Genomic DNA, 17,722 nt, shown 5'->3' on the forward strand with positions numbered 1-17,722 from the left:
GAGAAAAGATCACAGCACTCAGTGAAGCAAACATTGATGATTTTGATCTATAATGCAGTGTAGAACATCTTATTAGACATGAACAAAGAGACATTGACTGAAATCATGAAAAACTGCCATGGAGAAAGCATGGATATAAGCAATATTAAAAGTAGAACATCACTGCAGAATCCACAGGATATCTACACTGACAGTAAAATATTCCAATTAGGTAAAAAAAAATCACTGTACAATTCCTTTCGAATATTACAAGCTCGGAAAACAGACAGTTGGAATATTGAGAATGAAAACAGCAGGTGCTGGAAATACATATTTCATTATTTTGCTTGTTATTTTCCCAGCACTCTATTCCCTCTTGATTCCCTATAATGGTGGCAGCACTCACTTATACTTCAAAATAAATGAATAAATCTGCCAAATGTGTTTGCTTGTGTTGTGATATTTTTGTTGCTCCAATTTTGGCCCTGTATCACTAAGCTCTTGTGGGAAGTTAAAGAGCTTTTTCTGACACTGAAAGTAAACAAGAAATGCTAAGAGATGCATTTTTGCTCACTTGTTTGTCATATTGATGGCATACTAATCCAAATAATAAAAAATAAGTGAATTAAACTGTATAAAATAATGAATATCACATATACAGTATTGTTTAAAATGTGTTTCTAGTATTGTACTCTATATAAAGAACATGCAACTGTTCTTTTTGTGTGTGTGTGTGTGGGGGGGAGGGGGGGGGGGTGCTAAAATGAACAAACATGGGAAAATTGAAATCTGAAATCCAAAAAGATTAAACGATATCTCCAGCAAATGAAATAGTTATGTATACAGGAACATTCTGTATGCAAAAAGCACAGTGACCTACCATGCACAAACATAATCATGCCATGGCAAATCTCTATCACTGCATTGCTTTGTAATCTGGGACTCTTTTGTACTGGGTTGATATTTTTCTGATTATGTTGTTGCGGTAATTTAGAGCTGATCAATCATTGATGTTGGCAAAATCCCAACAGCAGAGCATGATAGTCTGCTCGGCAATAGAGGACCTTGATAAAACTTCAATGGTCTTTATTTATCATTTAGCAATTTCAGAGGGTAATAATCAAAAAATATTTTTGCTACTACACTTTTAATGTCTTAAAACTTAAACTTCAATGACCACAGTGGCCATAAAACAAGTGGTGGAGGCATTAAATCATCAGCTGTTTTGGATAAAAAAAAATTATTCTTATTATGAAGGAATAAATCAAAAAAGTATACTGAAAATCTGTCAATAAGCAATAGTATATCACATATAACGTAACAAATTAGAAATAGCAAAGCTATTACAATCATTATGCATCACTGAAGATGTACATTTATTAAACTATACTAACACATTCTTATTAGTTTGTTTGTGTGTAATATGGATTGAAAGTAACAAAACAGAACAAACACAAAACTGATTAAAGAAGGTCTACCCAATCCTTTCCAAAGACCTTGATTCTGGTGTGTTTTAATTCTGGTTTAATTATGGTATGGATCTAAACTCTGCAGGACATTGGCCTTCAAGGAGCAGAACTGGACACCCTGGTTTAAAATAAACCACTGTGAGCAATTGCACAACAGCCTTGTTCACACTGACAGCATTTCAATGGCTGGAGGTTGCCAAGCCGCTCTGCACAGCTTTGTCTCATCGCCAACAGTCGCTGTCACTCGTGACATCAGAAATCGCAAAGTCTCTGAAAATGAACAATGTCAGGTCACTTTGTTCCTGCAAATTGCTGCTCATGTGAATGCCTCTTAAAAACAGGCTTTTTACTTCCTGCAGGCTTGGTTTGTCAAAGGAATAAGAAGAAAATCAATTTAGTTTGGGTTTCAACACTTCGGAGTTTCTCTTAAAAGTCACATCTGACATTCATTATACATTTAAATCCATCTTTGAATTTGGGACCTCTTGGGCTTTGCATTAATTTTCACGCAGCCAGAAGATTTCATCCTAGTGATCAAAGCGCAGTCCACTCGTCTGAGCCTCATACAATTTCTGTTATGTCTTCAGACATTGACTCGGTCCCCATGAGGCCTCACTGATGTGGGACACAGGATGTTCGCATGAAATGTATTGAGCATCCTTGCTTGATTTTGTATTTACAATTTTACCAACATACTATAATACAAAGCTTGGAAAATAGTTGCAGCAATCGTCCTGACATCAATTGTTACGTTTACTAGCAATCACTCTTATTGTAAATGCACACTTTTGAGCTAAATCTAAAGAGATGCATTTTTCAGAACACAGACATGTATAATGAATAAGAAACTATACTAGAGATCTAAGCTACTAATTTTCAGTGACATCTTGGACACATCTGTATGAATAGTAGACATTGCAACCATGTCATATTCATTCTCCCGTGCTGACACAATCTTGCAGAGTCGGAAGGACCGGAGGTCACGCTGGAAGTTGCGGTTTAGGAACCCGTAGAACACTGGGTTAATGCAGACCGAGCACATGGCAGTCAAGTGACACAGCGAGAACAGGAGATTGTGAGTACAGTTCATAGCCACTTCATGGTTCCAGTCGATGACAGCGTTAAAGACGTTCAACGGGAGCCAGCAAACCGCAAATGCCACGACAATGGAAAAGAGCATGATGTTAATCCGTTTAGTCTCACTGCTACGGTATTTGTTTTCACGTAATCTGTCCCTCATGTTATTACGCCGCTGCAGACGTGTGTAGATCTGAGTGGAAGAGAAGAGGGGAAGAGATAAACAATTATTTATTCATATATGAGAGTGTTTCTTCAATTACAGTATGAACACTTTTGGCCCAGTGGACATTTAGAAAATGATTATTATATTCACTCCTACAATTTCAAATGGACTAAAAACTATAACTTGACCACAGTGAACATAAATTACCATTAAATTAAGATTTTTTCTTTTAGTTATAAAGGAATAAATCTTAAAAAAATATACTGCATATTACAAATAATATTCAAGAGGATACATATATCCTTACTAAATTAGAAATAGTAATGGAACATTTTGTTCAGTTACATTGTGTATCAATGCAGATGTACAATGCATTAAACAACTGAGACATATTTTGTGTATAAAGTGAATTAAGAGTAGCTTATTAAAAAATAAATAAATAAATACAAAATGGGTGTTTTTTTAAATATTGGCCCTTTGGACGTTTAGATAATTATTTATATATTTTTTCCCCCAATATATTTATTTCAATATAGAGAGAAATTCTGCCATTTCTTTTACTTTTTCTGAAAGTTATGACAATTTCCACCACATTTTTGGAATAAAGCGAATCCTTTGTTTTGATAAGGTTAATGTCAGAGAGAGAGAGATTTTATTTGTATTAATTACATTTTTAATGTATTGTTATGTATCCATAATGAATAGTTGAGTCATATTTTATTGATAGTTTAAAAAAGTTCACACTTGAAATATTTAAATGTTTAAAAGTTTATGTTAATATGATTTTTATACAGTTTCAAACAATATTTATTATTATGAATTCTCTTTTATGATTTTTATGAACTGCATTTATGATTTATGTCTTTAGCTATGACATATTGTTAATAAAATCTAGGTCTTGGACAAAAGTAAAAGTTTATACATAAAAGGCCTTTAAAAAAAAGTCATGAAAATAATGGTCCAAAGTGGATTTTAATGTGCATGATCTTCATCAAAAGGATTTTATGAATACATATTTACTATATACTTTAATTAGATCTGCAGTCTAAAATCAACTCCCTCCACCAACAACCACAGTAAACAACCCTATGACACGCTCGCCGAAGCTCATAAACTATAGCTGACCTGAGGGCAAACCATCATTAAAAACACAGTAGGGGAAAAGCTGCTCTGACATTTCAGATGATGATCTTTGTGTGTGTGTGTGTGTGTGTGTTCAGGCTCTGTGTCTTTTGTATTATTGAGTCAACACAAATTGACAGACAGAATACAAACAGAACACTCTTTAAGCACCACAAACACAATATTGCAAGTTATATAATGGCGTTACAATGTCACTCTGTTGTCAGAGACTGTTAAAGTGCCTCAGTAAGCACACTGAACTTGCCAAAAACAAATCAAAGCAAATGCAAAGAGATTTCTCTTGTTCCACTCTAACACCAAAGAGAAGACAGTTCAAATGAAAAGATGGGCTGGGAGGCAGGGGTCCGACCCAAAAGGTTAAGTTATTGCTGCTTTGCATTGACTTAGTTCTTGTTGGTAGATATTGGAATCTGTTCTATAAAGAGCATATCTCCCCATTGATGACTATTCAAAAATATTCAATTCTAACTAAATATTTTTAGTCAAGCATTTTTTAAATACAAATATTTAATGGCACAATATAACATATTTTTGAGCATCCAGCACCATGTACAAACCATTAAACAATGACATACATTTAGGGGCCCTGTGCTAGAAAGGTTTATAGGTCTAACCCCCATATATATTTAAGAATTCATGGGGGCTAGACCAAAAATAATCAATTTATCTAGTCTTAGTTAACAAACAAATAAATAAATAAATGTTCCCTTGGAAACTAACTGAAAAAAAAAGACTAAATCTAGTACTAAAATAACAATAATTGAAAGACTTAATTAAAGTTTAAACTTTAGTAAAATAATTTAATAAATATGAAACAAAAAAAGGTCATTATATATTATACAAAGGTCAAATATTAATATTATAATATTATTTAAATAATACTAAAATAACACTGATATATAAATATCTATAGAAACTTTTTCAAACATTTCCAGTAAACACACAAGTAAAATAGTAACTCACAAACAGAAATTGTGTTAAAGCAAGTAACCAAGCATTTTTGTTTTGATGAGATCATTATTGTATTCTGATACTCTCATTATGTCATTTGCATATCATATTAAATATGTCCCATAATGTTATCTTTTGCAAAAGCTTATTTGGCTCCAAAAGGCCATTTAGATTGCACAAGATGAACCAGATTTCAACATTTCCCTCAAAATTTTCGATAAATAAAAACCAATGTAATAATTTGGATAGCTATGGGACAGAGCAGCTATGCCGTTCTCAAAAACCTTGTTTTTCTTTCCTACTGATAGAAGGAAGAACACTCCGTCCACTTAGAACAGAACATCTGTACAAGCTCCACCCAGTGCATGTGCATTTGCATGCCTTATTAGCACGACAAGATGAATTAATTAATCATTAGTTCATTAGACGCGCACAGATCAGAATCTTGCAAGCACAACTGACTCCAGCCTCCTTCTTTTCCTCCGTTTTTCATTCTCTCTCTTCATTTGATGAATGGCAACGCTGGCACAGAGTCCTGTGACCTGAAATAACTGCATGACACAAAACCCAGAGGCAGAGAGCGAGAGAGAAAGAATGAATACGCAGACTGAGATGTATGTGTTCAGAACTTATTATTTACTTCAGCTCAAATCTGAAAGCCAACATTAGCCAGACTGAAACAGTGAATCTGTATACAGTATGGTATGCAACTTGTAGGTTTGACTCCATATCCAAATCATTTCCATGGAAAGCTGGCTGTGTTTAGTGGGCTGATTAAATGTGATTCTAGGTCGATTTTACTGACAGCTGAACAAAAAAAGTCCCTCAGTCATTAGGACTCATGAAGTCGTTGGCTCATACAGAGAGAGAGAGAGAGACTGATCTGATGCAATCCGACAGTTGCTGCCCTGACCGGACAGCCAGAATCTTTGTTGGCGTCACATTCTGCAGTACTGGACCGTAGGATGGTTGGATGACAGTAGCACCTAAGGATCCAACTGAATATAAATGCTTTAGTCATCCTCTATGGTAGTGATAGATCAAGATAGACCAAAATATAGTCCAGGGTGATTAATGGGCTGGTAAATGGCCATTTTGAGATCACATTACAAAATAAATCAAAATCTACTAACAATGCTGTCAGTGAGTAGCATATTTGAAATATTGTGGTGAATTTGAAGTAATTATGATGTCAAATAAGTCTGATTTAAATAACGTGAATATCTGAGCACATTTATTTGCCATTATTAAAAGGTAACACTTTTCTTTTTGTTATATAAAGGTTTTGGAAACATTTTACAGTACTCCATCATTTACATTTGCATAGATTTAATTGTTTTACCCTTGTTTTAATCCTAAACTATGAAAATCCAATGTCAAAATATGATTTTTTGTATCTCAGTCCATTCATAAAGCATGTTGGTATTGACAGTGTAAAAAAAGCCAATTACTACAAAAATATAGCTGTTTAAAGATTTTTTTTTTACATTGTCATAAGAAGTCAGTATTCTTATTTTTTACCAGATGAAGATGATTGATATGAAATATGAAACATGATGTATGCATAACAATGAAAAATCTATGTAAGTATTATTTGTGGATATTTTTGTGCTTCGTTTCAAGATTTAGAAAATTAGAAAATCGGATGAATTTTTTTTTTATTTTTTTTTATTACGGTGCATTTAGGAAAAGCTACCTAAAAAAAATTGGTCTTGAAATGAGACAAATGAGACACCAAAATGTGATTTCCGTCACCATCGTTTCAATCCCAGCATGTTATCAGACAAAATACATAATGGTAGAAGTGGGTTTTCATAGCTTTCATAAAAATGACAAAATTTCTGTTTCCACTGCTCAACAAATTGAATAAACTTGCAAGAGTGTGAAAAGTGCTTTTGCTTTCTGTGATGCAAAAAAGCACCATTTTTAAAACGACAGCGGCAGAGATGGGAAAAACACAAGTGAGGAAGAGGGGAAGAGAACGAATGAGACAAATTTGGATATGTGTGCATGTGGGTGTTAAGTGCTGTTCCATTTTTGAACTAACCTCCCGTGGTTAATTGGGTGTAAAAGTGACAAGCATCCTTGACAAAACTCGGTCATCTCACTTGAACACCAACAAACGCTCAACAGCACTTGACAATCTGAACAGTGAGCCATCGTCATAATGATGGCAGGATGCTCATTCTGTCACCCCACACACGCATTTTCATTTTTACAACATAACAATCTCCATATTAAACTCATTACTGAGAAGTGGGAGCTTGTCACATGAATCCTCCTTCCCATTTACGCCATTCATTACACATCATAAAGGTTTGAATCCTTTGTATTACAGCATATCTTTGTTTTGGTTTTGTTTTTTATTATTATTACTTCTATTTTTGTACCCCTTGTGGATGAGCCATTATGACTCATCCTTGTGATCTTGGGGGTCTTTGAATTTTTAAATGATCAGTTTTTGCACAGACCCTTTCTTCTCATCTTCTGTCTCCCTCTTACTCATTTATTTTGCCATTCTCTGACCAATCCCACCCTCTCTCTTTTCTCTCAAATCCTGCAGCAGTACTGGGTTCATGTTGGCAATGAGCTGATGTGGCAGGTCATGTTGGCTGCTGGTCATGTTCAGTCAGAAAATACACTCTGTTTCACTGAACTATGTCTAAAGCTACTGGATTCTAGGACAAAAAAAAACTCAGCAATAATCTTTATACAATACAGCAGAATTGTAGAGAAATGCATTTTTGTTTGTGTGTGTGTGTGTGCATTTATGATTGTATTTGTGAGACTGCTATAATATTCAACTAGTTTTGTATCAGTTTCCATTGAGGACAATCAGTCTGGATAAAAACATACATCATTTACTTCATCTTAAATAGCTTTATAAATATTATGAAGCTTTAACTGAAAGTAAAAAAAAAAAAAAAAAAGATAATGGTAAACAGAGTAAAGAGTAAAAAGTCAGACATAGAGAATCTCACATTGACTTGAATTCCAAGTCAGCCGTTCGCATCACAGTTACTAGGTCAAATACTGACTGACTCTTGTGCTTTTTTTTTGCTTAGGGCTTTATAAAGTGTCTTGTTACTGAAATGTATAACGCATCATTTACCATGGTGGAAGTATGCTGTGCAAGAGGATGCCTAAGAGTCAGTCGAAAATTCAATAGAAATTGGGTTTACAAAATGTATTTAAGGGCTGGCAGGATTAAAATATCCATTAAATATCCTTAAAACAAAACAATTTAACAAATTTACACAATTGGATTTCATCCTGCTTATGGAAATCATACAATTAATCTATCTTATTTTATTGTATTGACAGCCCTTGTGTTTAATGGTATATTTGATAGTGTTTAAAATATTATATATACGGTTTATAAATCTAGCATTATTGTAAAAGTAGATAAATAGTAAATATTTTCAAGATAATATTTTAGAACTAGCCTTAGTAAAACTATTTAATTAAAATAAAATAAAATAAAACATACCTGAATAAGATCATAAAATATGTATTTTACTACGGGGGTCCCTTACATGATCACATTCATCATATTTTGGTGGCATCAAAAAAGTCTGAAAACCCCTGGCTACATGAAAGAAAAAATCTAAATACATTTTTTTGACACATTCTACACATCTGATTCATGCACATTACTAAGAGACTGCTAAAAACCAGTTCATTTATCACTGTACTTGACAAAGGTTTGGGGAGTTTGAGCGTCTTGCGCCTCTTCTGACAGATAACCACTGACTATTAAATTGAAATCTATCAAGTATGCCAGCTTAACATTTATAAATAAGAACCAAACCCACTTAATAAGCCTGAATAAATGTCAAACTGCAAAGCTCTCAGTGACGTCTCACCCACCTCTAACCTCCCCGGTCAGACATAAGCTGAACTCTCCAGGGACAGGAAAAGAGCAACAAGCATGTACAGTACATATACTTTAATATCATAGTTTTCCACAAGAGACGTATACTAGACTGTGATACAGCAGTCAGGATGTTGTAGGAGGGATTTGTTCTGTTCTTTTCAGACTGATATAAGAATACAGAATAAATTGGGCTCTTAACAGCCTACAGAGTGTCTTCTAACTGACTGAGAGAGATGAGCGTTCCTCTAGCACTCCAAAAAACAATACATTATTCGAGGGAAAATCTACTTTTCAATTTCATGTAGTATTCTGAGGTAAACCCAAAGGAAATATGAATAACATATGAAACTTTTATAAGACTAAAATGGCTTAATTTGTTCTCACAGAGACAGCAATGAGATAAAACAAAAAAAAACAGACTCTCAGAAATTTCTGTCATTACTCCTCCTTGTGAAATTGTAAACCTGTATGTTTATTTTCAGAGAATTGCAATATTGATCTTTTCCATAAAGTAACTGTTCATCATAACGACCACAGACTTCAAGCTAAAAAAAAAGACAACAATGAATTATTGAATAATTAGTAAATAAAAAATATAATAAACTTGAATTGAATTAAAGTGGTCTGAATGATTCATGCACTACATGCCAACCCTTCTGAAGTCATAATAGCTTTTTGTGAGGAACAGACCATAATTTAAGTAAATTACTTCCTGACAATGTTGATCTCCACAGCAAATCATATTTTGCCTATGATTCCTGTGATGATGTCAAGGGTCCTACATCATGACATTTTGTTAAGAGCAGTGTTGGGTATAGTTACTTTGGAAAGTAGTTAGTTAGGTTACAACGTTACCATCAATTAAAAGTAATCAGTTATGATACAGCGTTACCTATTCATAAAAGTAACGCGTTAGAGTACTCATGCGTTACCAAAAATTAAAAGCCGTTTGCAGCGGCTCACACATGACAGACACAGCCCCCGGCCCCTTTAAATGCACCTAGAAGTCGTGACTCCCGACAATGAATAACGTCAGTCATCCGACTAAATTAACACTGCAGGATAACAATAACAGGAAAGACAGTCAGCAATCGGCTATTCCACATGGCGTTTTATTTATTTATTATCACAGAACATATTATTAATCAAAATTCGCACCTAACGTTACCCAGCCCGGGTAGCCTAGGCTACTGTATATTATGAGCACCACAAGATAACTCCTGATTTTTCTTTAACTTTAAATAATGCAGTTATCAAAGTACAATTATGCTTACTTAACCTTAAACAGGCTTGCAGATTTAAATCCATTTAGAAATGATGAACAACCAGCCAGCCAACGATCTAACAGAAATTAACAGCTGCCTGTCAAACAAAAATGAAAACAAACCGAATTAAATCCTTCACTGCCACACAGGCAAATGACAAATCGCTTAATAGCCGAACTAATTATTATTAAAGTGACACTCACAGTCACAAGCCTAAATTCGCTTTAACACAGTCCTCTTACATTTACTCTTCAAAGTAGTGATTAAAACGTAGCCTTAAATTTGAGGTAGAATTTTTGGCGGTCGACAGAAGCTTTTCACCAAAGCAAAGTGTGCATTTTACCGTTATGTTCTTTTCTTTTTCGTTGACAAATTTAAAATAATGTGCGTACTTCCATAAACCAAACGCTGTCCTCTCTGCTATCTTGCCGGGAGTTCGAAAAAAAAAAAAAAAGCCCCACACACACACACAGGGTCAGGCGCAAGGCACAGACGCATCACAGCCATTGACTTTACGATCACAGAGCTTCGGCTCCGCTGATACTGTACATCCGCAGGTGGCACAGTAGACCTAGGACTACTGTCTGACAAAAAGCAGGCTGCAGTCGGGATTTTCCTTTCCTTAAAATAGGGGATTACTTTTTTTAAAAAAATAACGAAGTTACTGATTACTTACGCACGAAACTAACGCGTTAAGTTACAAATTTCAGGAAAAAAGTAATTAGAGTACTCTAACGCGTTACTTTGTAACGCGTTACCCACAACACTGGTTAAGAGGCCAGTGATGGCTGATGATGCTGACGTCCAGAATGCGTCATACATGGCGTATCTGATTAGTGAACAGTGAAAAATGACTTCAGCACAAGGCCAATCCAAACTTGTATTAAAATTACTGTGGAAAAGATCTATATGTTCTGTATATTTGTTTGCTTTTATGTCTTTGTGAACGTTCCACAGGAGGGAATAAATAACAGCAAGCAAGTTTTGAGGGTATAAAATGACACAATTTTCATTATTTCATTTCATTGAACTGAATATATATTCTCTGTATAAATCTCTCTCTCTTTCTCTCTCTCATCAGCCCCACTCTATATCGAGTGTCCTTAAATACAATGTACTTACATTTCAATTTATAATTTGTACTTATTGTGTACGTTCATGTTATTACATTATACTTATGTTACACATTGTACTCCCCTGTAATTACATCTGTAATTCATTTCTGTAATCACATCTATAAATATATTGTTTACCCTTCTTTTACCCCCTTAAACCTAACCAAACCACAAAACCTGCCTCTAATCTTACCCTTGTCCTTCCTTGATAACAGCAAAAGTATTTTGCAATTCAGCACGAACACAATAGACAGACAGATTTCTGTATTCCTGTGATGGCAAAGATGAATTTTCAGCAGCCATTACGCCAGTCTTCAGTGTCACACGATCCTTTAGAAATTATTCTCATATATTGATTTCTAATTAACATTTAATTATATTACCAATTTTGAAAACAGTTGTGCTACTTAATACGTTTGGGAAAAACATTATTTTTAGGATTCTTTAATAAAAATAAATAAATAAATAAAATCAAACGAACAGCATTTATTTCAAATAGTTTTTTTTTAACAATGTAGAAATGTTCACTATCACTTTTCAACAACTGAATGCATCACTGTGCTGGATAAAAGTATTAATTTCTTTAAAAAAAAAAGCGATCTAACTGACCTCAGACTTTTGAATGGTACTACTGTATATGTACAAACATAGGTATACATGATTCATACACGGCACAGACTTACACATATTAGGCCAGATTTACAAACAGCTTGCGTTAACGCAAACCATCGTTTGGAGTTAAAATAGTACTGTCGGGATTTACTAAAGAATTAGCGAAGAAAAGGTATGGACACAGTTATTTTTGCACCTGACCTTATTGAATAAGCATTTGTAGGAATTTCCCTTTCAGACACAAAATGTATGGGAGGATAGTATTAAAATGAATCACGCAATGCGATTCAAATTACTGGTATTTGTGCCAATATTTAACGCCCCAAAAAAGCATGTTCTCTTCCTACTCGTCTCTCTGGTCTTACCTTCAAGTAACAGATGAAGATGAAGGTGAGAGGAGTGATGTACTGCAGCACCAGCATGCCAGTGGTGTAGGTGAGCTTGATTTCTCTGGAGGGCCACTCCTCCACACACACCACCTTTCCCCTGTACTGCTCCTGAAACACTGAGGGCAGCTGCTTCAGCGGGGCGTCTGTCACCCTGGAGAACAACAGAAAGGGTGTTGCAGTGAGGGTGGCCAGGGCCCAAGTGAGGCTGATGCCCAGACAGGCGTGGTTCAGGCTTGGCCTCCATCCGCGAGGGTGTAGGATGAGCTGGTGTCTCTCAATGGCGATCAAAACCAAGGAAAAGATGGACACCGAGACGGAGCAGCACTGGATCAGGCTGTTGAGTTTACACATGACCGCGCCGAACACCCAGTGGTCCATGAAGGTGTAGATGAAGGTGAACGGCAGGCAGACTAGGGACATCAGCAGGTCTGAAACAGAGAGGTTTGCGATTAGGACGTTTGTGACGTTGTGAAGTTCCCGCTGCCGTGCGATGACAAGGATGAGAGCCAGGTTGCCGATGACACCCAAAAGTACCACAGCACTGTAAGCAATGGCCATCACAACGAACAAAGAGTGGCTGCCATAGCACTCGTCGCCATACGCGATTGTGGAGAGGTTAGCAAAGGAGCAATTCGATGCATCCAAAGAGCAGTTCAGAGCAGTGATTGGTGGAACTGGTGGAGAGAGGGCGGAGTCTGGCATTGTTCCACCTCCTATGCAGTTGGTGTTGGTTTATATCAAGTGATCATAGACAACTTCCTTTCAGGTAACAACTTTTCCAGGACCATGTTTTAGTAATTCTGACGACACACTGTGGAGACATAAGAAAACATTTCAATCGATACTCAAAAAGACAAGGCAGTATCTACGGTCATGTTTGATTAGGGACCAATCCAGTTATAAAAATCAATAAATGTTCCCTTCAGTCATATTTAATAAAGAGCTGTTTTAATCTTCTAGCATCACTTTTTTATTGACCTTAGCCTTGTTGACCTTTATTTCTAAGACTTATATTACACTTTGAAAGAGCAAGTACTACACATTTAATTGTGTAATAATTATAAATCATCCAACAGCATTCCACAGGCAATATAATAAAATTACGAAATAATAAATAAAAGCTTTTTAATTAAACCTGCATGATATGCATGGAATTGAGAAGTTAATTAAGAATTTGGCACTCGATTCTTTTTTTTTTTAATTAAGCCATCAAATACTCCTGAATAAATGAAATGAATAAAACCATTGGATTTTGGCCCATGCATACACCCACACACACCCACACAAGCGCACACACACACTCATGTTATCGCTCAATCAGTGTTTTGATTGCGGAAGATGTCAATAAAACAGCTTCCAAACAAAATGTAATTTACCCCAGGCAAGTCTAGAGAAGAGCATTTCACCAAATATTGGCCTATATACTCATTATATTATACTTTACATGTCAGTGATGTCTTGATTATTTAATGTAGGCTTAATAAATAAATCTGTTATGAAACAAGTTAAGAAGGCAGCCACTGTGTAAATTATTATATTTCAATAACATAGATATTGGATCATTTAAAAACTGCATTATGTGCAATTTAAACGTTTGCATACAATTTTTTAAGTTGAGTGTTGATTTTTTAAAACTAAATAGAAATTGAATTTCATTTTGGGCTCTGTTGTTAATTGTAACTTTACAGTAACATAAAAGGACTCCTTGCTAGATTTTTATCCCTAAGAAAATGTACTTCCAGTACCAGTTAATTATAACTGAATTTATTTTTAAAAAGAGCTATCTGTTCAGTAAAACTGTTTAAAGTATTAAAAAGGAGTTCTGTTGATTTTTTTCCTCCTGCTGTAACAAAACCATACCGAACCTTGACATCAAAACCGAGGTACGTACCAAACCGGCATGATTACAGTACGTACCATTACACCCCTAGAAACTTACACTTGTTGCATGTACCTTAGTTATAACTATACATTTTTCATGATTACAAGCAACTAAACGTAAATCAAACCATACGTCTTTATCCTAAATAGTTTTACTTCCAGACATAAGCACAGACATAAACTATATCAATGACCTGCATTGGTCTATATATCAGAGTTAGAAGCAGGTTGTCAAGGTAACAGAGGTGGCAAAGCCTCCTGTTTTTAGGTCTCTGGTTCTTTCATCACTGGCTCCCTTATCTTCTCTCTCAGCAGCCAAATTCAACTCTAAAATCACTGGTTCATAATTCAACATGTTTAGTTATTGTAAACACATTGTATGAATATAAACAACATAAACAGTACTGGAAGCCCAGCTGTGAATCTCTAACTAACCTTTTGCATTCATAGCAGGCCAATACGTTTACATTACAATAGTCTCGTGTGCATGAACTGCAATGGGATATGCAGACGGTGGCTAATCCCAGTAGACCGTGGCTAAATGGCAGGCTGTCCACATGCTCTGCAGAACGGTACCGTCAAGGGAATACTCTGCACAAAGTGACCTTAAGAGTAGACTGGGCTACAAAGGGAATTTACCAGCATTTTGAAGCAGGCTCTTAAATGTCAAGATGGAGCGGAAGTCATTCATTTGCCTTTGTATGTCTGTAAAGGGAAAATCTAATTAGGAGTGCAGGGTATTAAAAATGTATTACAGCAATGTTAAATTAGATTATAAGCTACTGAGAACTCACTCAAAAAACACAATGTCACTTAATACTCAAGGAATGTTTGAAGGTAGTTAACGGTGGACAACAGATGGCAAACGCTACGACAAATAATACACCCTATTAGTGATTAATGTTCCAACTGAACCTCATTAATACATAAACTGTGTGAATAATAGTCTCTTATCGCACTGACATTTGTCTTGAATCATTTAGCAGACCCTTTTATTCAAAGCGACTTAAAAATGAGTAGTGATTCTTTATAAGGAGGTGGTAAGAAGGGGGTAAAATAAGATTGTTCAGAGAACTAAACGCTAGCACAGGGATAAAAGGGGAAAACAGTGAAAGAAAAGTGTTATTGGATTGGGTCGAGGGTTCACAGAAGAGATGCCTTTAGATGTTTTTTGAAAGTGCAAGACGCTGCTTGGCTGTTCGGGTATCTTGGGTGTACAGTATAATGCATTCATAAAGCATATCTGGGTTTAAGACTTAGAATAGAGTGTTCACTGAATGACAATCTGACAAGTCTGTTTGTCTCTTGAAAAGATCTGTTTAACAGCCACAAAACCTCAGACAAGTTGCACTGTTTAAGTTGGCATGAAATGGAAATTCATCCTACTATCGCTTTTCTAAATGTATTGATCTTGTTGTGAATGATTCATCCATGCATAAGGTTTTTTTTTTTTTTTTTTTTTTTTTTTTACTTTTTTTTTATCAGAATGTCATTGCTCCATATTCCAGTAAAACAGCTTCTCTCTGCAGTCATATACTGGACTTCTCCTAAAGATTTTTTCTTCATGAACATCAAATAACAACCAGTGGATATATAACAAGGTTCCAGTCCTACTTGCAGTGCATTGTTTTAGGATCTGACATGTTTTGTTTGATCTATAGTGTCCACGGTTTCTTGTATTGTTTATAGCCACAGAAGTAATTCCCAACTGTCTTAAGTAAGCCAGTAGTCCACATTAGTGTAGCGCGATAGGTCACCCCAAAATAAAAATGTCGCCATTATTTACTCACCATGAAGTTGTTCCAAACCTGCATGCTGTTGTTTTTCTCTGAGATAAAAAAGGAGATTTATGAAGAATCTTAATTATATCTTAAGTAGTAATTGTGCGCTATATTCAAAAATTTCCGAAACCAAGTGAACAAATTATTTTGGGTCTTTTCAATTAACCAACTGATTCAGTAAAAAAAAAAATCAGACTGAACAACTTGTTTATGAGTCAGACTGATCTGTTTCAAGATCAAGTTACATCTCCAGTTAACGCGAGAAGTTAACCGCCGGAGAAAACATTAATCACCAATAATAATACATCTGCTAAATGATTAAAGCTAAATGTTAATGAGATGACAAATAATTATTTGTACAGTTTACATATAAATGAAGCTCCACTTGAACATTAAACAGGGATAGACATTGTTCATAACAACATAAGAAACTATACATACTCTATTATTCATACTTTTTATTATACTGAGGGTGTAATATTTGTAATTTCATTGACCATATGTTGATTGTCTACTCTATAACATTAAAAAATATATATTTTGTGACTTAGTATGGTCAATTTTGGTCAACACAGTGACATATTGACTGACAGAAGAGGCGAAGGAGAAAATTGGGAAGGCAAGTCGGAGAAAACAGATTTTTTTATTTTTTTAGTTTTCTAATCTAGTAGATAGTAAAACTGGATCCTACTCATGTGTGTATATGTTCTATACCAGGTGCACTATAAAAACCTCTAATGATGCAAATTTAAAGGGGAAATATAAATAATAGGCTATATCAGAAACACAGATATCAAATCCCCAATGCATAGTGTAAAATTGTACAAATCGGTATTAAAATATAAAGAAAACACCTCTGTCTGTCTTTCATAACACACATAGCATCAAACATCCTTTGGCTAGAATGATGACACAAAATGAACTTTGATATTTTCAGTCTGCACCAAGAATTTATAGAGCACCATAAAAGACAAATTCACAGAGTATGACAGCAGTTACAATAATATGTATCTAGTGTTGAAATACAATCTTGATAAGACACAAAAAGAGAGGATTTGAGCTCACCAAAATATAGACCTTAATATCTCCTTTCAACAATCTGAAATGTGCAATTACATCCCAAAGAGAAAGATAAGACCATCCAAGGGGAACATTTAGGCGCGAAGCATCTTCTCAATGTTCTCTCGTTCCCAGGAGAGACAGTTTCGATGACAGCATTAAGATCAGTTATTGCGCGTTTAGCCTCCAAACTCCGGAGTTAAGTGCTTTCATTTAGTGTATCGTAAACAGGTCAAAGTCCTGCAGGTACTTTAGTCCTCATACCCTAATGCTCCATTTCTTCTTGTTCACTATAGCTACGGTCGGTTATCGCGCTTCTGAGCCTGTAAAGTTTATTTTCAACGCATTATGAAATGAACAACCTATTTATCCAAGATTTCTCTGCGTTTTCACCTGAAGCCAAAACGTGTTATAGTGAATTGACGCACAAAATAACATCAACCATAGTGAGGAAGATTGAATCGCACTGCGTGGCTGGTTGTTCTTAAATAATAACATGGCATTTTCATGCACGGAGAAAAAAAAAGTGACGATCGAGTGGAGAGATTCAGCATGTTTCCAAAAAAAGCGCGTTCCAGAGACTTACCTGCGGCGCTTCACGCGCGGCCAGAGCTGAAGTCTCCATCAGTGTGTGTGAGTGAACGTGTGTGTGTAGCACTGACATCTGCTCAACTGCGCCTCTGCACAAGCGTTACTCACGCGTGGTCTACATGGCTGTCCGAGAGCACCAAACACCACCAATTCCAAGTATGACGCTGTGATGCATTCACAGCATGACACTTATTCAAGAGCTGCTGATACTGCTCTAGTTCTTGTAGAAAAATTATTCACGTCTTTATTAAAGCTTTGTCATTTGATAGCCTAAATGTTGTTTGCACTTTATTAACACATGGTTCCTTTTCATAGTGGAAATATCGTTGCGTTGTTCACGGTGTTTTTTCTTTTTCTTCTTCTTCTT

General features: G+C 35.5%; 1 protein-coding gene across 3 annotated transcripts; it reads right to left on the minus strand.

Annotated features, from left to right (window-relative positions):
* Nucleotides 1–736: 736 nt before the first annotated feature.
* Nucleotides 737–17,514, minus strand: npy1r (neuropeptide Y receptor Y1). 3 transcript variants are annotated; one of them, XM_026204017.1, is made up of 3 exons: nt 17,351–17,514; nt 12,020–12,854; nt 737–2,718 (listed from the first exon to the last, which is right to left on the minus strand). In XM_026204017.1, the coding sequence occupies exons 2-3, from the start codon at nt 12,743–12,745 to the stop codon at nt 2,302–2,304; spliced, it is 1,143 nt and encodes a 380-aa protein (XP_026059802.1). In that variant the 5' UTR covers nt 12,746–12,854; nt 17,351–17,514; the 3' UTR covers nt 737–2,301. The 3 variants fall into 3 exon arrangements, with proteins under 3 accessions (XP_026059802.1, XP_026059805.1, XP_026059803.1); XM_026204020.1 differs by lacking the exon at nt 17,351–17,514 and adding an exon at nt 14,564–15,322; XM_026204018.1 differs by lacking the exon at nt 17,351–17,514 and having other exon boundaries at nt 12,020–12,963.
* Between the last annotated feature and the right edge of the window lie 208 nt (nt 17,515–17,722).

This window comes from Carassius auratus, chromosome 26 (assembly GCF_003368295.1).
Source record: "Carassius auratus strain Wakin chromosome 26, ASM336829v1, whole genome shotgun sequence".
Classification (NCBI taxonomy): Eukaryota; Metazoa; Chordata; class Actinopteri; order Cypriniformes; family Cyprinidae; genus Carassius; species Carassius auratus.